Below are 22,708 nucleotides of genomic sequence, written 5' to 3'. Positions count from 1 at the left end.
CATATTTTAGGGCTAGGATTTTCGAAAAATTCGAAATTTAGGGTTAGGGTGTTCGAAAATTTCGAACATATTAGGGCTAAAATTCGGTCTCTTCATGGCTATTTTGAGCATAATTAAATCACATTTAATCGATTCCAAAAGTTTAATCACATTAAATATAATAATTGAACCATAATTAAATTAATCTCCCTCTTAATTGAATTAAAATTGTGGACTATCAAAGAATTATAGTCAATATGCGTAAATGCAATAGGCTAACTGATACCACTGTAGGGAATTATAGGTACTACGCAGCGGAAATAAACATGAATCATATTCATACAGTACCTAATCCCAAGATCTAATGCATAACACATAAGAACATATAATCGTACCTTTGAAGCGTGATTTCACATGCGATCGAGCAAGAACAATGGGAGATAAAGAACCCCAAGCGTGATTCCTCTACTTAGTTTACGAGCATGGATTAAACCTCCACTAATGCTAGCTAGTTGTGACTGAACACTTCAATCAACCTTCAACGGAGATTTGAGCCATGAACACACCACAACACCACCCACGCGCCACCACACGCGCCACCCGGGGAGGAGGGTTGTACGGACAGGGAGGATAGAGAGAGGGCCGAGTAGAGAGAGAGAGAGTTAGGGTTTTTAGGAAAATTGGTTGCTTGTGTGACAATTCACTGTATGTCAATTGTTGTATCATGCAACCCTAGGCATAGTTTATATTTGTAGATCATATTAAGAAATAAAACCATGTCAAGTCCAAAACCCATTAGACTCTTCTAACTATCCAAGCCCAATTATCAACATGGTATGTCATGTACTCATGAGGCCCAATAATGGGCCTCTAACTTGTTTAACCCAATACTCTTATGTGTGACCTTGTAGGATCCATTCTATAAGCCTTTGGGCCATTAAGCTAGCCCAAAGATCAATTGTCATATCTAGCACCAAACATTGACGACCCTATAGAATAAACTTATTATCTCCATAATAGTGATCCTTGATATATCTAGTAATTGCACTTATCGAAGACATAACTCCTTCACATAGTCATTGTGGTATCTACACCACTTGGACTTATCTTTCGCTTCATTAGGGCGCTCCGACTTCTTTGGCCACCTGACACCTCGACAACGAACCATCTGTCATGCGATCAACTCAACCACCAGACCTGGCTACGACTCCAGCAGTACATGGACATACCCTGATACTCCTAAAGCAGTACGTGGACATCTCCTAAAGGCAACCTCCTTCAACTTCCAGACAACCGACTTCTTTGGCCACCTAACACCTCGACAAATCTCCTAAAGTGCATCTACAACTCTCCTACAATGCATCTAAACGTCGGACGACTGTTCTCGTCTTTAGCCACTTGACACCTCGATAAATCTCCTAAAGTGCATCTACGACTCTCCTACAGTGCATCTAAACGTCGGACGACTGTTCTCGTCGGATTCAACATTTGCTCGGCATTTGCCCAATCCGAGTCTCCGTCTTCCAAGGAGTACCGTGTCGGCCGAAAGGGAGCGACGAAAACAATAAAAGCAAAAAACCCACGAAAGCATTACATTCTTCAGCTTTCAGGCAACCTCCTTCTTCAAATCAACCTCCTTTGGCCACCTGACACCTCGACAAATCTCCTAAAGTGCATCTACGACTCTCCTACAGTGCATCTACGACTCCAGCTTCGTCCACGTTAAAGCAGTACATGGACAGACCCTGATACTCCTAAAGCTGTACATGGACATCTCCTAAAGGCAACCTCCTTCAACTTCCAGGAAACCGACTTCTTTAGCCACTAGACACCTCGGCAAATCTCCTAAAGTGCATCTACGACTCTCCTACATTGCATCTAAACGTTGGACGACTGTTCTCGTCGGAGTCAGCATTTACCTCGACAAATCTCCTAAAGTGCATCTACGACTCTCCTATAGTGCATCTACGACTCCAGCTTCGTCCACGTTAAAGCAGTACGTGGACAGACCCTGATACTCCTAAAGCAGTACGTGGACATCTCCTAAAGGCTACCTCCTTCAGCTTCAAGGCAACCGACTTCTTTGGCCACCTGACACCTCGACAAATCTCCTAAAGTGCATCTATGACTCTCCTACAGTGCATCTACGACTCCAGCTTCGTCCACGTTAAAGCAGTACGTGGACAGACCCTGATACTCCTCAAGCAGTACCGTGGACATCTCCTAAAAGCATGACACTGTGACAGAGTGATAGGACTGAAGGTGAAAGGGTGTTTTTTTCCGATGCAGTGAAAGGTTGCTTCATCATCAATCTTTAAAATCATCTTCAATTTTCATTTTCATCTCATTTCTTCATCCATTTTTTTTAAAATAAAAAAAGAAAAAAGCTTGAGTTGAATAAATAATTAAGAAGTGAGTGAGAGAGTCATGGAAGGAAAGGGAGTATTTAAAAATGGAGGGAGTATTTCTATTCATTTTTTAATGCACCATAAGGGTTGAGTACAATTTTTTTTAGTACTAGTGGAAAAAAGAATAAGAGAGAAAATTAAAAATACAAAATTGTTAAAAGTAAAGTTATATTTAGTATTTAATTTGTGAACACAAATTATTATTTTTTTTTAAAGGTGATATTTCCTTAAAAGACATGTGGTGCAATATTTGTGATATTTCCTTAAAAGACAAGTAGTGCAATATTTAAATAATGAAAGAAGTATTTTTTTAAAAAAAATTACAATAATTTATAATTCAATAGTATTTTTACAATTTATTCTCTAAAAAAGTGTGATAAAAGTCCATATTTTTTAAAATTTTAATGTAAGTATAATTAATTTAGATTGTACCTGACTACTTATATGATATACAATAATATCTTTTTAATAATTAAGTTGCTTAATTTTCTATATCTAGTTGCTAAATGCATGTCTTACTTATATGATATACAATAATATCTTTTTAATAATTAAGTTGCTTAATTTTCTATATCTAGTTGCTAAATGCATGTCTTATTGATATTGAGAGGGAAATATTGTATTTTTAAAATTAATTTTGTTCTTAATATCTAAGATTTGGAAGATATTATAGTAAATTAAATATTTCTTAAGATGCCTAGGCAAAAGAAAATATGAGAAACTAACCACAAATTTGATATTTCACTTTTTATTTAAATTTAGGATTTTTTGTAAATAACCACCCCTAATTGTACCCTATGTTGATTTAACCACCCATTTTTTTTTAAATTAAAAAATACCACCCCTAATTTACAAAACCAGTAGGTTTTACCACCCCTACCACTATTCCGACCAGTTTTCCGGCCAATTTTTGAGTTAGTATTTTATAATAAAAAAAAAAAAGCTACAAAAAAAAAATGAAACTCATCCATGCCACCTCCGGTGGCGCAGCAGCCCTGCCATCTCCGGCACCTCTCTTCCCTTTCCCGTCTCTAGCACTCCCTTCTTTTCCCGTCTCTAGCACTCCTTTCTTTTTCCGACCTTATTTTCGGCCCCCTTCCTTTCCCCCTCAACAATTTCAACCCCCTCCTTGTTTTAGGATAGTTTCGGAGTTAGGGTTTCAGGTGAGGAGTTTCAGGCTATTAGGGGATTACAGGGCTGTGGAGGGTGGCTTAGGGTTTCTTTTTCAGGCGAAGGGTGGGGATACGAGTTTTAGGCGAGGGATTAGGGATATGTTACGGTTTTCAGGCGAGTGAAAGGGTGGAGGAGGGCCCGAGGCTGGGGTTTTTAGGCGATTTAGTTTGCCAACAATTGGGGGAAGATTGGTTGCCGACAAGGAGGTTGTGTTGGACAGATGTAGTGAAGGCGGAGGGGGAGAACGAGGGTGGTGCTGGTTGATGTGGGTGGTCCAACAGGAGGGTGGTTGTCCCGGTGGCAGGAGAGAGGATGGTTGCTTTTTTTTTTAAAAAAAAAAAAGTTTAAATTTTGTTATTTTAGACCAATAGGATAGGTACACATGGACCCTCAATCATAAAACCGGCCGGAATATAAGAGGGGTGGTAAAATCTAAAGGTTTTGTAAATTAGGGGTGGTATTTTTTTAATTTTAAAAAAAATGGGTGGTTAATTTAACATAGAGTACATTTAGGGGTGGTTATTTACAAAAAATCCTTAAATTTAAATTTTTGATTTGCTCTTGATAAGAAAGCATGAAAACTAGAAAATTAAAGGCATATTCACTTTAGCTTAATTTATTTTCATTTCAGCTTCAATTAGTTCAGTTCATTTTAGTTCAATTCAATTCAACTCCTAATTTCCTTCTCTCATAAAACATTCATTTCAGCTCTAATCTGTTCAGTTCAGTTCAATAAATGCGAACAAGCCCTAAGTTCATGAAAGGAATATGATTGTATTTCTGCCAATATTTAAATTTATATTCAAGCATGAAAATGATTTAAAATATAGTTAACATAAACCAATAAAATAAAGTGGTACGAGTACATGAAATGGAAAAAATTAGTGGGAAACGGATATGAACTTAGGGGCTGTTTGGTTCACACGGGGTAATCGGAATGGAGTGAACAAAGGGAAAGACAAAGAATGAAATGAAGATACCCAAAATTTTCTATGTTGTTTGGTCTTTAAAAACAAGGGGATTAAGGACCACCAGTCCCACCACCACACATCCACCTCAAACCTTCACTCTCCACCGTTTCCAGCCACCAAACCACTCGCCGCACCTCCCTCCCCCTTTACCGGTTGAACCCCGCCCCTCGCAAAACCTCCCTCAACCCTGAAAAACTACCCTCAGCCCCGAATAAACCCTAGAAACCATTCTCCCTCGCCGTTTGAGGTGCGACAACCTCCTACGAGGGTTGAGGGAGGTGCGAAAGGGGCAGCGATGAAGTTTATCGAGAGATCGGTGACGTGCGAATAGATTGACAATTTCGATGCAGGGGAGAGTCGGCGAGAGGCGGCGACGATCGGGTAGGACGGTGGTTGGGTAGGTAGGAAGGTGGTGATGTGGTGGTGGTAGGGAATGGGAATGGGAATACCTAGGGGGGTGGGGAATGGACTTAGAAGGATTTGGGGGAATGGAAGGGGGAAAGGGAATGAAAAAATAGGGGTAACAAACAGCAACAAATTGATTCCCTTTCCGTTTGATGATTACCCCCAACCAAACGGCCCTTTAGAGTTCCTAGCTTCGGTAAGTTTCCTACTAGTTTAAAGTATTTTTTGAGATTTCTGCATAATTACAAATCCCAAGATAAAAAAGACTTTAATGAATGTTTAAAAAAAAAAGGACTTTAATGAAGTTCTTGTGCCAGATCTTCAGGTCTCTCCTTGATATTGTTCCTTTTCAGGATTTTTATGGTATACTTAGTTTACAGATTGATCTTTATAGAATTTTCTTGCTTCAAGATTTCCCGTAGTCCTGCTTTCGACTTATTAACTTATTGTCACACACTCACACAACACACTCAAGAATATCATTCGTTGAATTTTTTTTTTTTTTTTTTTTTTTTGACAAGAAGAAACTAAAACTAAAGATTACAAAGGGATAACAAATTGGTTCTGCACCCGTTGGCTAGCAAGTGGGCTTTGCCACTTGTTCTTTCCCGACCTTCCAAATGAGACACCCCCTAAACTGCTTCATAGTCTTCATATTTCCTTTACTATCCACATGAGTCCAATATCCTTATGATCAGGACTCTTCAATCTCTGTACTAGTGTTGCAGAGTCAGTGTAGATCTTTACCTTCTCAAAATTCTTCTGACGTGCCCAAGTGAGCGCTTGCTCGCATGCTTGGAATTCTAACTGCACCACTGAATTAGTTTTTCCATACGACCCACCCCCATCCTCAAAATTTGAACCATCTACAGAGTAGCTCCATCTAAACCCTGCATTTCCCGTATGCTTCTGTCAGGACCCGTCTATCTCAATCAGCACATCCTCATTCCTATTCCACCCTATACTCCCTTCGAAGCCCAACTCAAATCGTAGAAAGCCTAGTGGGGGTCCTGTATGCCTATTCCCAAGGTTCTCCTCCCCCTCATAAATTCCTCCCGGCTTCTGGAATATTTTTCGAGAATTACAAGAAGACTCAAAATTTCTCAAAAATGCTAGTAAACCTCCAACTTCAAACTTGAACACCCTTGTATTCCTTGTGATCCAAAGACTCCATAAGACTGCGATGAAAATCTCAATATGGTCACTGTGTATACTATCCTTGCTATAAAAGAGCAGGATACATACATTGCATGTTTATAATTACTCTAAGGCTTTGTTTGATAATTAACAATTAGCTGATTAGTTTGATCTGTTAGCATTAGCTAGTAAACTAGCTGGTTACATTAACTGTTTTAACTAATAACTAATTGGTAAGAGCTTACTCCGTATTTAGCGGGTTTTGGGTGCCCCCTGCCACACGGTGTGGCAAGGTGCCACATCAGTAACCCCTCTAGGAACCCCACTTATAAGTAACCCCTAAAATAACCCCTCTAGTAACCCCACTTAAGTAACCCCTCAAGTAATTCATCTAGTAACCCCTTAAGTAACCTCTAATCAACAAAGTCTTAAACTCTAAGCCACCACTACAATTCACCGAAACCACAACACAAATCCAGATCCAACCAAACCACCAAAAACCACCACTACCAACCGTAAAATAAAAAAAAAATCGAACAAATACCTTAAAAATTAACAATGACTTCGAATTTCACTTCAAATATGGCTGAAAAAGGCCAATTCGACCTTGAAAAATTGTCTAGAGCTAGAGTTTTCATGGTTGAATTTGGCCTTAAAAACACCACTCACGAAACCACCAAAAACCACCACTACCAACGAATGAACCACTGACGAACGAACCACGTTAGAGAGAGAAAGTTTGAAAGGGAATATTAAAGGAGAGATGAGAGGAGAGGATAGATCTTAGAGGAGGAGAAGAAGAAAAGAGGAGACAGAGAAAAGAAAGAAGTAAAATAAAAAATATATATATTGTGGTTGGCCGCACGGTACGACCAGTCGCATATAAAAGTTTGCGCTCCGTATTATGTAAAGTTGTTTGATAAAATTACCTTATTAGTTATAGTTGTATGTTACTTGAACACATGAAAAGACAATTTAGGACATAAGCAATTTGTTTTTACTTGACTAGGGTAAAAAAGTGGGAGGGCAAGAATGTGAATTAGAGTAACATATTAATATAAAATTGTCATTTGACATCGATTACTTAATAAACTAATCTAAAAAGCTCCATTTTCTTAGCTTTTTCCAATTATCTTATTTGACTCAATCAACTCATTTAAAAATATTTTTTTACCAAATAAACAGAATAGATATTTTATGTAGTCAAACCTCAAACTTGGTCAAATAAGCTCATTTTTTTAATCAAAACTCGAGCATGGCTTATTTTGTATTCAGGTAAAGATTAGGTTTGTAATTTAGTTTAGAATCTTAACATACCTTTTTTTTATCATGGAATTATGTAGAGGATAGCCGAGGCATCCCTAGCCCCTAGGGGCTTGTTTGGTTACACAAAGAAAATAAGGGAAGGGAAAAATCATGGAAATTTGAAAAATGGATAAGTTGTTTGGTTGACAATAAAAATTGTAGATGTGATAATTGCACATTCATGGGAATTGTGACTTCCCACAAAGCATGGGAAGTTAATTACTCAACCTCCCCCTCGATATTCTCATGATTTAGAACTTCCTACATACCAACAAAAAAATTTTAGGCAATTCTTAGGAATTGGTTGGAGGTAATGAATTCCTATGAAATACAAATTCTCAAATTTTTATATCAAACAAACAACACCTAGATTATTTCATGTTTTTATGTTTCTTGACAAATTATTTCTTACTCCATCTGTCAATTAATTAGATACCTAGCTACTTCTAATATTACACGAAAATTAAGGAATTTGGAGTATTCTTAAAACCCATGACTGGGAAGTACAAAGGATATTAAAAGACATTTGTAGATTTCTTTGAATAAAAGAAAATTAAACAAAAATAAATTAAATACTTGTACATGTCAGCAATCCTTTAAGGAAAAAAAAAAGGATCAATGACATTTGTTTATGAAAAATAAAATAATCAATCAAATTCATTTAATATGCTGCTGTAGACACCTAAAAATGTCTCCCCAAAACCAAACCCGATGATGAACACCTTTCACCGCCATTATTGGTCGGGTTGAGTATTTAATCTTTGGAGTGCTTAAATCCATTTTCTATCCAATATATTTCATAAACCAATCCATTTCCTAGCTCATTTCCCTAAACCATAGCTTGTTATCCACTTTTCGTGTCCACATCGCAAAACCGAGAGAAACTGATTTTTTGTCTTATAATTTTGATCCAATTGTTATTTGATTGGATAGTCCTTTTAATAAACTTTCCAAATATATATCATAAGCCCAATTCCGAGCTATAACGAAAAAGATATGAGCAAAACACTAAACTCGGCTCAAAACCGACACCCTTCCACTAAAACGACCATCTCTTACAATCTACAAATAATTTTGACCTTATTCCAATTGGGTTGGAAAGTATACTTGATAATATTTCCAATGATATATTATGTGCCTTATTCCAAGTTATGGATCAAAAGTTATGATGATTTTAAAAACGGGTAAAAAATTGGAATCACCGCGCACAGTGTAAAAGCACCGTGTCACAGGATTGTGCCTCGTCTGACGGTGCCTGGTGCCGTAACTCGGTACTGTACATCGTGTCACAGTGCCATTTTTGAATCTTTTTCGCGTCAAATTCCACAGTGGAACGGTACCTTTTGCCGTGACACGGTACCTGCTGTCGTGACACGGTATTTCTCACCATGTCACGGTGCTTTTTCCGTGTAATTTCCGCGTTTTCCCATACCGTGACACGGTGTACTGTACCGTGCCACGGTGTACACTGTCGTGTCACGATACGTGTGCCGTTTCACGGAATTTTCTCGTGTCTTTTCCGCGTAAACCCTTCACGCGTTTTCACTTCCCGTAAGTCAAATATGTCCTGCGTCACTCCAATCTTCCCCGCGTCATGGGATTTTCCCCCTTCTGACGGTGCCTTCCCCCGTCTTACGGTGCCAGGCAGTGTCACGGTGCTCTTTTCCGTGTCACGGTGTTATTTTTTAGGGTTTTAATCTTTTTAGGGTTCCGCGTGTTCCCTCTACTCATTTTCCCTACAAATACCCCCCTCCTTTCTGCAGTTCGGGGCATCAAATCCTTCCCTCTTTCTCTCTTTTACACAAAAAATCATTCTCTTCTTTTTCTCTCATATTCTAAGCCTTAAACCTATATTCCTAATTACACCATTCTTCCCTTAAGCACTCCAAGGATTCTATACTTAACCCGAGTTTCCGTCCTTAAATCAAGGCGTGAAAGGTACAAATAACTGAGGGTTTGGACCAAATAAAATCTATATTAATTTAATTTAATTTTCATTCGCTTTATATTATTTTATTGAAGTTACTAACAGTTTATTCATGATGTAGCAATTTAAAGGAACGCGCGGAATGTGAGTAATTAATTAATTTAATTACTTATTTTATTTTTATATTGCTAATATCATGATTAGGTTATTTTATATTTGATTTTACTAACGCTATTATTGTTAAATTGCTTCCGATATTGATGTTTATTCTATTTGATCACCATATTGCATTTTAAAGGGAATATGTAATTGAAAATAACGCCTAATAAGATAATTTGGACAACCGGTTTAGGTTCCCTTTAATCTTGTTGTTTAATCAAGTGATCACTTATATTTTAGAATAATATGTTGCATTAATATTAAACCAATTTAGCTTAATAATAGTTGGAGCAAATTGAGTATTTTATTTGCTTGCCTTTGAGATCGCAGGAATCACTTTTCACTATAAGAATCGAGTAGAGGCCAATACGGGCGAATGTGACTCCATGGCTCACTTCGTACCATCATCCCTGATCCTCCTTTCGTGGTTCCGAACCATATGGAGTTAGTAATCTCATGGATTATGAATGGGGTGTAACCTTCACGGGTCAATCTTTGTTGCCTATCGTTGTCCCTTATTCGTGGTTGCCTTTTATGATCCGTGAACGGTTTACAAGTTCCTTAAAAACTTGTTGGCGGCTTCCTACTTTCCTTGTCCCTAATCGTATATGTCAATTCTCACTTCCTATGAGTGTCAAGCATATTCACACATGCTTTAACGTAGGCGCACTTTGAGCGACGCCTACAGCTGCACATGAATTGCATGTGTTTAAATGGGGAATGCGGAGGAGAGAGAATTAAATGTTTATGTGCAACCATTAAATGCCAAAACCAAAAGTAAATACAATAGTGCCACATCACACTGATTTAGGGACAATTTAAGGATATTTTGGAGAATAAAGTTAGAGAATAAGGATAATTTGTTAAAAATCACTTTCTAAAAAAGGAAATATACATCTAATTTTGAAACTCTTAAAAAGGAAACTATGCATCTAATTAAGGGACGAAAGGAGTAATAAGCTAATATTTCAATTTCAACTTATCAGGAAATTTTTTGCAAGATGATACCAGTCATCAAATTTTTATGGTTTACTTAAAAATTCCAGCATTAACTAGTATGTCATCTAATTTAGGAGGGCTTTATATGAAAAGTGATGTGAGTAATGTAGTTTGGAGCAAATTTTATGAAATTTCTTAACTATATATTCTAATATTTATTTGTAATTATTTAGCTCTAGAATCTACCAATTAAAGAGATTTGCTAATTAGTCACGTTTTTAAATTTTCCACAAATACTTACTATTCTGTCGCATCCAAGTCACCTTAATGTTACACACATTATTGATACCATGGTGGAAACTTTATCACAAACAATGATAGATCATTAGATCTCACTACATAAAGCAAAATATGATGAAAGTTGATTTTAGATGCAAATTACATAAAAGAACAACCATTAAAACATTGAAATCTCCTTTTTCCAAATAATTTTTTGAGTTGTGAGGCCATTATATTAGTGACAATAGCTAGACTCCAAACCACCATTATCTCCAATAATGAGTTTCAACTAATAATGTTGTTAGGTATTGAAAGCCATAAAGCTAGCTAGTTTAGTTGTAAAATTACTATTGCTTGTTTATTTTCCGACAAGTCTTATATAGAGATTATGAATTGAAATTGAAGTTATGGTAACATTTTAGCAATAATATTATGGGACCAACTAACCATATAATTTTGTGGTGTTGTGCATAGCTCTACTCACATCATCCTATTTCTTTTCTATCAATGATAAATAGGGGAAGAAAAAGTGTCTAATGATGGTCGAGTCCTATTGCTACAAGTATACAAAGAAGCAATTAGAGCTTGAACATTTCTTATTAACGTATATATATAAAAGACTATGATGTAAATTAGGTTTAGTCCGCACTAGCTCTTGAGGTCAGTAAAGGTTAGTGTTTGACCAATTCAAATCGCTGGTTGAAAGTTGTAAAAGCGTTTGATGAGCTAGCAGTTAAAGTATTAGCTTTTGACAAGCATTATTAATTTTAATGTTCCAACTCCAAAAGTAGACATTTAATAATGACATTCAACATCTAAATTGACATTAAACGCTACTCAAATGTTAAAAGCTTTTTCCGCTGTCACCACTAATTTTGTTGAACAAAGTTAAATTTGAAATTAAATCTCGAATACCACATGCAAAGGTAAATTAATTGGTTCAACATAATAATAAGCATCAATTTTAAGGGGTCGTCAGTTATATTACTTGAAAAATGGGGAACGAATGAAGTAGACACGAGGGGAACAAAAGATCACACATCTAAGTTTTGCATGGTCGGGCAATTTGCAATTTTGCTCCTTATTTTACTTGGCTAAGAACTTATGACAATTTTCCACTCTGGCAATGCAGATACTATACTATTTAAGCAAGACTATTTAGGATAAGATTATTGGGCTATTATAGGATTTGTCGTTTGTTGTAAATACAAAGTACTCATAATTTATTTGCCGCAAAAGGTGTAGATAGTACTAGTATGTGCTTCCTCGCTCTAGGCTAATTGATCTTGTTTCATTACTCCCTCTGACCTTCTCTCCTGTAAATATCGTCAAATATTACACGCATATGCACATATTTATATTTTTATTATATTAGTAAAAAAATTATAGTCCGTTTACTCCCTCTGACCTTCTCAGCCGCTTACTTCTTATTCAGTAAGTCCGTTTTGGAAAATCCTTTGGTCCCTGCAGTTACAGCCAAAGTGGAAACTATTTTTATGGAAGTTATTCCACAACGGTCTAGCGGTCAAAAGTGAGCTTCAACGCAGGGGGGTTCCCATACAGGATGCGTCCTGTTATCAATGCAGTACACAACAGGAAGATTTCAACCATCTGTTTCGAGATTGCACTATTGCAAGAACAGCTTGGAGGAGTGGTGTCTTGGGCATCCATTCAGAATTACATGGACATCTTTCTCTTTCAGATTGGATCCAAGACTATATCCGACTTTTCATTAGTCAGGATGGACTTTTCAGTCCCAGTATTATCACCTTTGTTGGTACTCTATGGGGTCTTTTGTTATTTAGAAATAACAGGGTTTTCAATCCTGACACTTCTGTCACAAGACCCTTTGATCTGCAACTAGTGGATATTCTTCACTCTCATACTATCTATATGGACGTGGACACAGGGAGGGAGCTTTCTCTCTCTCCTGCTAATCTCCCGAGTTTGCCCCCGCCTGGGTTTCATGTAGCCCATTTAGGGCACAACCACTCAGGCTCATCATTCTTAACGATTCAGGTAGATGGTTTTTGGTTCAAAGACACACAACAAGCAAGAATGGGTTGGTGTCTCGACAATACAGATCCTCTGGATGATAGGATTGTTGGTGGGAGTAATTTTGGGTTTTGCTCCTCTTCTCTTCACTCGGAAGCCTTAGCCTGTTACTATGCCTTGCAATGGGCTTTAAATGCAGGCATTCAATCATTTCATCTGTTTACAGATTCTTACAATCTGGTCACTCTTCTGCGCGGCGATGGACGAGGGGATATCCGGTATTTATGGCTGGTGCAACGAATCCAACGGGTAGGGTCTACCTTCCACTAGTGTAGTATTTATAAAGCTGATCGGGCACGCGTTTACAGGGCGCACCAAATTGCAGGGGAAGCTGCTGTCCATCTCATTTGCTTTAACAGTAATTTGTTTTAGGTTCTGTCCTTTTATCCTTTGTCAAAAAAAAAATTATAGTTAAATCTAATAGATAAATAATAATAAAAAAAAATAAATAAAAAGTTTAACTTTTCATGTATTGTGAGACGAAGGAAGTATTATATAAGTGATTATTAGCTTATCAAAAAATTAGCAACAATATGATATAAAACAACAATATACTTCCTTCTTTTTTTTTCTTATGAGTTGCATCATTTTCTCAAAAAGAAAGTTTTAAATTAGTTGCATCACTTTCTTTTTTAACTAATAAATTCACTCTTATCTTTATCTTACCACATATATCTCATTTATTTTGTTCTCTCGACCTCTCTTTATCCCGAAATTGTGTATGAGTTCGTAAAATCAAAAGTAATACAACTAAAAAAACAGAGGAAGTAATATGATTGATTTTTGAAACAGATCTTTTAGGCCAATATAGCTTAAAAATATTTTTTTTCTTTTTTTTCTTTAAAGTTACTTTTCTCCTAACCACGGAGTTGGACACAGAATTTTATGTTCAAGCCAGGCAATTTTAGATCAAGTTTGGGCCATTATAATCCACTCTTTTTTCTTTTTTTTTTTTTTTTTTTTTTTTTTTTTTTGACAACTCTACTTTTATTTGTCCTTCGTTTTTCTTTGTTAAGTGTAAAAAAGCTATGCTACTTTCAAAATAATACTTTGGCTTTAAATTACGTTTCTTATATAGTTGGGTTAGTTGACTAGCTAGTGCGGGTATCGGTTTAATAAAGTCATTTTCTTTACTAAAATAACCATAATAATTAAATAAGAACACACAATTCCAATTACTCCATAACCAAGTGGATAAACCAATAATAATTATACAGTTATATTGACTTTTAATTTATTAAGGGGATTTACCTGAAAAGCACAAGAGAGTATAAACTACAATGTATGTATCAATCAACCCCAACATATTTGACTCGTTCATTGGATAACAATCGTAATCATGCAATTTAATGCAATTTGCAAGCCTCCAATTATTCTTTAAGTCCATGCATTTTAGGAATTGTCAAAATTAGCTAGCAAATGGTCCATTGTTTGTCAATTAGAGGAATTTAGATAAGAATGGAAAATAACAAGAAATAGTCATGTTTCATTTTCACTACATTAAACAAGAAAAAGAAAGTAGGGTAGATTAGTGTGGGTTGGTCTAGTAAATTTATATACTTCCTCCGTATTTATTTTATTGCACCATTAGGACTTTTACACTATTCACTTATTCTTCTTTGACCATCTTATCATTTGTGATTTATCCATCGGGAAAAACATAGTCATGTAAGATCTAGTTAGATTCGTCTCGAAATCTACTTTTTAATTATCAAATTTTTATGAAGATATTAATAGCTAAAGTAATGCATTGACAAGCGTGAAATCTCTCATGGTGGAATAAAAAAAGAACGGAGAAAGTATGAATGTTTGAATAGTGTAGATTAGCTTATAAGAGTACCAAGTCATAAGTAACCTAATAAGGTTTGACCCCATTACTAGTGAATTGTTACATAATTTAATACGATATTTTTCTAGGCATTAGTTTGGGAGATAGCATATTTTGGGCTAGTTATGGCCTTGTTTGGCAAATGGCTGTTGGCGGTTGGCTGTTGGCTGTTGGCTGGTTCACTTGGCTTGTTTGGCCAGCTGAAATGTTTGGCTGTTTATAATGGCTTTTGAAATTGGCTGTTTTATAAAAGTGTTTGGTAAATTAATTGTTGGTTGTTGGCTGTTTATTAGATAATTTGTGGGCCAACAAGCCAAAAGTCAACAAAAAAAGCTACTCAAAACAGCTTTTTCATTTTGGCTTAAAAGCCAGCTTTTTCGCTGACTAAAAAGTCAATTACCAAACACATTTTTTTGCTATTTGACCACCTAAAAAAGCCAAAAGCTAACCAAAAAGCCATTAAAAAGCCAATTACCAAACATGGCCATGGTCTCCTATCTTAGTATGTATTCCTACTCAGTAAAATACGTTAACACCCTTTTAGGTAGTTTGAGAAAACTTGCTCCAATGGTAAGTCGGAAATGCATGGTTCTATACGCTTATAAATAGAGTAGTAAAGACTAAAGAGTGGCCGGATGTATATTAGAGTACGAGGTCTGACCTAAAATTATATTCTTAAATTAGTTGGGGATATCAATGATGCGGCTCTCGCCTTATCAGTTATCACCTATGATCGATGTTATGAAATCCATGCCAAATCTTTAAATTCCAAAGTGCTACACCACAATTTTGTCATATATTTTTAAATTATTACTAATTAAAAAACGCATAACTCCACAAATGCTTATTTTACTCATAAGTCATATAAGTAATACTGCGTATTAGTTTATTAAGAGGATTTTCAGTGCGACAGGGGTTACTTGTATTTTAGAGTTACTAGTATTTTAGGATTACTTATATGGGTTACTTGTAGGGGTTACTTGTATTATGAGGTTATTTGTATGTGTTACTTATATCGTGGGGTTACTTGTATTCTGAGTAACTCCTACAAGTAACTCCATACCAAAACCCCATACCAAACCAGTAACACCCTATAAGTAACCTTGACCAAAACCAGTAACACTCATACAAGTAACCCTAGAATACAAGTAACACCTACAAGTACCCCTGACAAAACCAGTAACACCTACAAATAACGTAACTCATGACTAAAACCAGTACCACACATACAAGTAACCCTATAATACAAGTAATACCTACAAGTAACCCTGACAAAACCAGTAACCCCTGACAAAACAAGTAACACCCAACAAGTAACCTTTGTTGCACCATGTGGCCAGCCGCATACAAAATTTTTTTTGTATAGTTTATTTTGTTTCTATTCCAAATAGATCTATGTACCCTAAATAAAAAATTAAGCAAACAATTTAGGATATCTTCAAGATAAAAATGATTGGATGGATATCTTAGTTGATTGGCTAAAATTTATGCCACGTGTCATATTTGTTTTGCTTACTTAGATTAAGCTACTCCCTTAAACCAGTTTCTTTCTTAAGAAAGCCACTCTCCTAAATATTAAAAATGGGTCCCATTGTCAGCTTAACATGTGACTTGTCCTGAGGATGATTGTTTTCTACTCTTATGCTGGAATTATGACGTGGCATTTTCATAGCCTAAAGCCCTAAACATTGTTATATTTCTCTTGACGAACGCATGTACCCCTTGTTAAATTTAAGAAACAAAATTTCATATTTGTTGTAGTATTGATGGAAAATGAACCACTGTGATTGTGATCGTTTTTTATGTTTATCAATTTCTAATATTAATATAAAAACAAATATGAACTTTAATTTGATAAACTATCTTACTAAATTACCAGTAATATTCTAACTTTCTAAGTATTTCCTTATAAGTTATAACATTGGGAAGATAGTTTATATAAGAAATAAGATGAAGATAGTTTTTTGTTGGATTCAAAATTAAGTACTTTAATTGAAATTTGAATGGTGATTGTTTCATTATTAGATCATCTCATATAATGTCTATTTCTCTTATTTGAAACTGAACATAGGACTATGGCATAAATTTGCAATGCACTTGAATATTCAAAGGAAGTATAGTTAGATACAGTTTTTCATAATAGATCTCGATTCATGACCTTCTTATCATATCATATATAAATCTCCTACCAACCACACTGAGTAATTTATTTATTTAAATAAACCAACTACACGGAGTGTTAACTATACTTCTTAAATTATCTACAATAGATTTTTGCCTAAGGTAGGTTCCTCTACTTCTTATATTGTTAGCTTAAATAAAAAAAATTTAAAAAATGAAAGATGTATAATATTATTTACAAATAAAATAAATGAGTAGTGTGTAATTAACTTAGTAATTTAGTATTGTGACTTTGTGAGTTTGTAAATATAGATTGGATACGTAGGTTGGTCCATGCAAGAACGTATATCGTCCACACAAGAATTGCCCCCACCAAATAAAAATAAATACGGAGTACTATTCAATTAACTTGCATAAAAACTAGTGTGCTACTCTCCCTTTCCTCCTAAATTCCAAGCTTCCATCTATTCTTCATCCTTTGCAAATTCCAGCTAATCATCTTATCAAGGTGAACTTCTCCCTCTTTTTTGTAATTTATGTTTTAATCTTGTTTATATTATGCTAATTTATCATTTTTTAGCTCATTGTTCATACATTAATAATGTAATCATATTTGATTATGTTTTATGTTTGTACCCATTGTAGTAGATAATTTACATTTTTTTTATTTAGTAGTTGACAAATATGTTTCTTCCCATTCATTTGTACAAGTTTATGCTAAAGATTTAGGTAATTATATAACCCTTCATTTGTAAAAGCTCAACTTTTGGGACTCAATGCATACTTGAAAATCTATGTATAATTGCTAGAGTTTAATAAGCCTTTAGTTAAGATCTGTGCTAGATAGGTTTAAATCGATGTTTTAAGGTTAGAATTTCGGCCATTCGAGTAACTTTTTGTAAAATGTACTGTTTCATAGAGTTCCTCGTTATGTTTTCCTATAACAAATTTGGTTACTAACGGTGTATTTATGCAAGTATTTAAGGCAGCATCTTGTAACCTATGTTCGTAGGATATTATGTAACAATTATATGATTAATGGTGTATTTCCTTGTTAACATAGATGATGCCTAAATCTTCTGATGTAATTTCATTTTCAGCTAATCATCAAGTGTGAAACAAAATCATGAGTACGCCATCCTCAAGTAATCCTCGACGACGTTCTCTTACTATGGAGAGGACGGTCTCTCCTGCTATGCAAAGGACTGGCCAATGGTATTTTGATCTCCTCCAAAAAAAAAAAAAAAATACATGTGTAGGGTTGTTTTTTTATAACTTAGGCTAATTGGCTTTGATTTACTGTGATGACAGGGTATTCTCTCAAGATATTCCTACTGATATCGTTGTTGATGTTGGAGAAGCTTCTTTTTCTCTTCACAAGGTACTAATAGGCGGATCATAGAAGTACTTCTGATCGATCATATACTTTGTTCTTTTCGCCTTACTAAATTCTCGAGTAAAATAACTTCTGATTGATAGGCTACAAGAGTTTAAGGTGTATGAACATAGTGTGATTAGCTATGTTGTTATTGATACGCTATACGCCTATATAAGATTTTAAAGTGTAAGAATATTAAATTAGCTAAACAATTTTACAATAATTTCCAATTTGTTTCATTTACTAATAATTTGCACAATCTATTGTACAGATTAATCATATAGACTTAATCTGATTGCTTAGATGGTTTCGAATAAAAAATATTGTTGTCCGTTGCAAAGCCATACGAGAACAATCAACAAAAAATTTCGAATCTGACATAATATATTTTGTGCAGTTAAACAAACTAGAAAGGTCAATAGTTGATACTGCTTTAAATTCTAAATGATTATATTCTCTGATCTCTGCTTTTGTTCTGTTCAGATCATAATAAATAAGCTTATTATAGAAATATATAACAAGGTCTAATTGCCTATGTTTTTGTGGGATGACAGTTCATGTTAGTAGCAAAGAGCAACTACGTACGAAAACTAATATTGGAGTCTAAGGAGTCAGACCTAGGAAGAATCGATTTGTCGAATATCCCTGGAGGAGCTGAGGCGTTTGAGAAGGCTGCAAAATTCTGTTACGGCGTAAATTTTGAGATAACAGTTCACAATGTAGCATCACTCAGGTGTGCTGCAGAGTATCTGCAGATGACAGACAAGTCTTGTGAGAACAACCTTGCTAGTCGAACTGAGGACTTCCTTTGTCAAGTAGCCTTGACTAACCTCTCTGGAGCTGTCATTGTTCTGAAGTCTTGTGAAGATCTTCTTCCTATGGCTCTCGACCTCAATATCGTTCAGAGAAGTGTCGATGTTATCAGTGCTAAGGTTCGACATAACTTCCCCTACTTAGTCGTGTTAAATTATACTTCGTATTAGTAGACTATGTTGTCAAGAACAATAACCTCAGTTAGCTTGATTAAGAACTATATTTATAGTATTTCTATCGCGGTATAATATTGGATAGAAAAGTATAAGATCTGCACCATCATATCATAACATGTCATACAGATTGGTCGTCTGTTAGTCTAATTTCTCGAGTTTAAAGTGTGTTTCTTAATGTGTACGAGTATCTACTTTAGTAGACTTTCGCGATCTTTACTTAAATTATGTCAAATTTAGTCGGATCAGGCTCATAGGTTATGTGTTATTATCTGATATTACCTAAATTTGTTGTTCATTTACTTAAATCCATGATTAAATCTGTATATTTTTGTTTTGTTTTGTGTGATTTCAGGCGTGCAATGAGGCTAACTTTCCTAGCCGTACACCACCAAATTGGTGGACAGACGAGTTATCAATCCTCGATGTAGCCTCATTTCAGAAAGTTATTACAGCTATGAGATTACGCGGGGCAAAATCTCTAACCATATCAAGTGCAATCATCACATACGCCGAGAAATCTCTTAGGGACTTAGTCAGAGATCACTCAGGAAACGGGATCAAATTCTCAGACCCTGCAAACTCTGAGTTGAGAATCCAACAGCGCGAACTCCTTGAGTCTATCATCTCCCTCTTCCCCTCTGAGAAAGCAGCATTCCCTGTCCACTTCCTGTGTTCTCTTCTTAGATGCGCGATTTACCTTAAAGCATCTACAATCTGCAAGAACGAGCTCGAAAAGAGGATATCAGCTATCTTAGAACATGTAACAGTGGATGATCTTCTGGTGTTGTCCTTCACTTATGATGGGGAGAGCCTTTTTGACCTTGAGAGTGTAAGGAAGGTGATCTCGGGATTCGTTTCGAGGGAGAAGAGTGTGGATGTCTTCAATGGGGGTAACTTCAGAGAGGCTTGCTCTGCTTCCATGCAGAGAGTTGCTAGGACAGTGGATTCTTATCTTGGTGAAATTGCAACTTATGCAGCACTTAGTATTTCCAAGTTTAATGCCATTGCTAATCTTGTTCCTAAGGAGGCTAGGAGAAATGATGATGACCTTTATAGAGCAATTGACATCTATTTAAAGGTAATTATCCTTGGATCTAAATGCTAAGAACCATAACATGTTACGATTTTCATAGATAATGCTGAAACTTATTTTCCATCACATCATCTTTCGGCCTTATTCTCTTCACCTTTTGTTAATTTTTATTGATTTAAACTATTACCTGTGTATGTATTTTGATTATGGTTGTTGTTCAATGTAGTCTCATCCAAATCTAGACGAGATTGAACGAGAGAAAGTGTGTAGCTCAATGGACCCTCTAAAGCTCTCCTATGATGCCCGAGTACACGCCTCACAGAACAAGCGACTCCCAGTCCAAATGGTCCTGCACGCTCTCTACTACGATCAGCTAAAACTAAGGAGTGGAGCCAATGACGGGGGATTACCTGAAGCAGTAGCAACACGAGGCCAATTACAAGCTGATGTCTCCTTAGCCAAGGAGAATGAGGCCTTAAAGTCGGAGTTGATGAAGATGAAGATGTACATTTCGGACATACAAAAAAATAAAGCAACAACCTCTAAAACAAGTACTAGCGCCGGTATGCCAAAGAAAACGTTCTTTTCGTCGATGTCTAAGACACTAGGGAAGTTTAACCCTTTCAAACATGGGTCTAAAGATACTTCTCATTTGGAAGATGAAGTTGATCTTACAAAGCCTAGGAGAAGAAGGTTTTCCATTTCTTAAAAGCATAAATATTATAGTATAAGTATATTACAATTTAGCTACTATTATTATTACTCACCATATATTAAAACCTTGGCATTTAGTTATAAATTTGTTATGTAAAACCAACTATAGGTGTGATGTTAATTATTGGTTTTGTATTGATTTTTTCCCCTATTAACTGGAGTGGCATAGTGTGATTTGTGTAGAAAGTTTGAAACTTTATGTGTATAGTTGGCTAAGTGATGATTTAGACTTGTTATATGATGGTTCTCTTTGTTCAAATTCATTTGTTTCTTCCTAGACATTAATAATTACATAATTTTATCATTGCTTTGAATTTGCACTATAAATAAATATATATATATATATATATATATATATATATATATATATATATTGTCTAAAAGCAAGACTTGATTAGATTCGCACTTTACAAGGTTAGGATGTGATACTATTTAGGTCTTTCTGGACTGTACGTGCCCTACTGCATGACCTACTAGCAGTGGCGGAGCCACTATAGGTCATGTGCCCTACTAGAATTTTTTCTCTTAAAAAAAAGTTACTAAAAATGTATTTAAGAGCATGATAAAAGTGTTCTAGTAGTAGGTGCCCTACCATTGTTAAAATCCTGGCTCCACCACTGTCTACTAGAACTGGCTTCGCTGCTAGCCCCAAAGTCTGCAGGGGCCTTAGGCGTTTTGGGAACAGGATCCTGTTGAAATACGGAAGCAATCTTAACATCCTCAGGTGTTTGAGTTGAGTAGCACCCTGCCAAGCACAAAAGATATATGAGTATTGTTGAACAAAGGAACAACTACAATTTGTCATCATCAAAATTCTTAGAATACAACAAGTAGTACTCTTACATGTCTGCAATGTTCTAAACATTTTGATGAGTTTTCATTCTAAGCCATGTAAGCATTGTGAAGCAGAGCAATAGGGAATTAAAATCGGAACGCAACCATTGCAAACCTTGATCATATGTATTCGTTGGACGGGGGTTTTGAAACACTTAAAAGAGACGTGATCAACTATAGGTGTAGTCTTCTTGGTATCAATATCAATAGGACGAGGCCTCTAGCCCACGTGGTGAAGGGAGTGAGCTATCTAATATATTACCTCCGTTAACTTTTATTTGCAACTTTGGAATATTTTATATCTCACAAATAATACCCTAAAGTTGCAAATAAAAGTTAACGGATGTAGTAAGTCATTATATACCCCCTCGAGTCAGGAGCTACCTTTCGAGTTGCATAATAGGTCTTGCTTCCTTAAATTGAGTTTGCTAGATCAGGACGATGGGCGGGGGGGATAGGGGCACGTTCCCTCTAAGGGCTTGTTCTCTTACGTTGAAATTCAGTTCAGTTCAGCTCAGCTCCTAATTTCCTTCTCTTATAAAATATTCATTTCATTTCAGTTCAGTTCAGCTCAGCTGAGTTCAGTCAATGAGAACAGGCCCTAAGAGTGAAAGGCAGAGAGTTCTGGTCTCTCTTCTTGCGCTTAGGACTGTTTTCTTAAACTCATTTACCGAAGCTAAGTCATTCTTTAAATTGATGTAACATATCATGGAGAATACAACAAGTAGTACTCTTACAAATTAGTTGTACACAAGGCCTAACAAGGAAAATCACAAATTAACATACAGCCACCGAAAATCAGAGATGAATACTTGCTTTTTAGATGTTCTTGACAAAAGACAGCAAACCTTCTTAGCTACATTAAACGCATTTAACAATAGTCTAAGAAACCCAGAATGTAGTTGAAGAATTAAAGACCCAAAAAACCCAGAAAAACCCAGAAGATGGGAACCCACGAAATCAACAAAACGAGCAACCCAGAAAGTGATTGAGCTAAATCTTAGAAAATTGAATGAATTTTGTGAGAAAAGGAGAAGAATCAGACATAGTTGAACAAATTTTGTGGACAAGAAA

General features: G+C 35.8%; 2 protein-coding genes across 3 annotated transcripts; both read left to right on the top strand.

Moving 5' to 3' along the window:
* Positions 1-6,631: 6,631 nt before the first annotated feature.
* Positions 6,632-13,007, top strand: LOC145643162 (uncharacterized). The gene is made up of 2 exons (XM_081694318.1): positions 6,632-6,712; positions 12,153-13,007. The coding sequence occupies exons 1-2, from the start codon at positions 6,632-6,634 to the stop codon at positions 13,005-13,007; spliced, it is 936 nt and encodes a 311-aa protein (XP_081550444.1).
* Positions 13,008-17,051: 4,044 nt separating this feature from the next.
* On the top strand, positions 17,052-21,059 carry LOC145641972 (root phototropism protein 2-like). 2 transcript variants are annotated; one of them, XM_081693009.1, is made up of 6 exons: positions 17,052-17,194; positions 17,787-17,901; positions 17,998-18,067; positions 18,619-18,996; positions 19,406-20,131; positions 20,313-21,059. In XM_081693009.1, exons 2-6 carry the CDS (start codon positions 17,813-17,815, stop codon positions 20,793-20,795), a joined length of 1,746 nt encoding a protein of 581 aa, XP_081549135.1. In that variant the 5' UTR covers positions 17,052-17,194; positions 17,787-17,812; the 3' UTR covers positions 20,796-21,059. The 2 variants fall into 2 exon arrangements, with proteins under 2 accessions (XP_081549135.1, XP_081549136.1); XM_081693010.1 differs by lacking the exon at positions 17,052-17,194 and adding an exon at positions 17,246-17,415.
* Positions 21,060-22,708: the final 1,649 nt, after the last annotated feature.

Source organism: Chenopodium album, chromosome 8 (assembly GCF_948465745.1).
Source record: "Chenopodium album chromosome 8, dcCheAlbu1.1, whole genome shotgun sequence".
NCBI classification, from domain to species: domain Eukaryota; kingdom Viridiplantae; phylum Streptophyta; class Magnoliopsida; order Caryophyllales; family Amaranthaceae; genus Chenopodium; species Chenopodium album.
Note: the sequence above shows the minus strand (reverse complement) of the source record. Positions and strands in the feature narration are given on the sequence as shown.

Excerpts from the sequence above, each read along its gene's own strand:
- LOC145643162 (XM_081694318.1), top strand. The coding sequence starts at position 6,632 with ATGACTTCGAATTTCACTTCAAATATGGCTGAAAAAGGCCAATTCGAC. Across the intron at positions 6,713-12,152 it reads CTAGAGCTAGAGTTTTCATG|TTACAGCCAAAGTGGAAACT; the intron begins GTTGAATTTGGC and ends TGGTCCCTGCAG.
- LOC145641972 (XM_081693009.1), top strand. The coding sequence starts at position 17,813 with ATGAGTACGCCATCCTCAAGTAATCCTCGACGACGTTCTCTTACTATG. Across the intron at positions 18,997-19,405 it reads TCGATGTTATCAGTGCTAAG|GCGTGCAATGAGGCTAACTT; the intron begins GTTCGACATAAC and ends GTGTGATTTCAG. Across the intron at positions 20,132-20,312 it reads CAATTGACATCTATTTAAAG|TCTCATCCAAATCTAGACGA; the intron begins GTAATTATCCTT and ends TGTTCAATGTAG.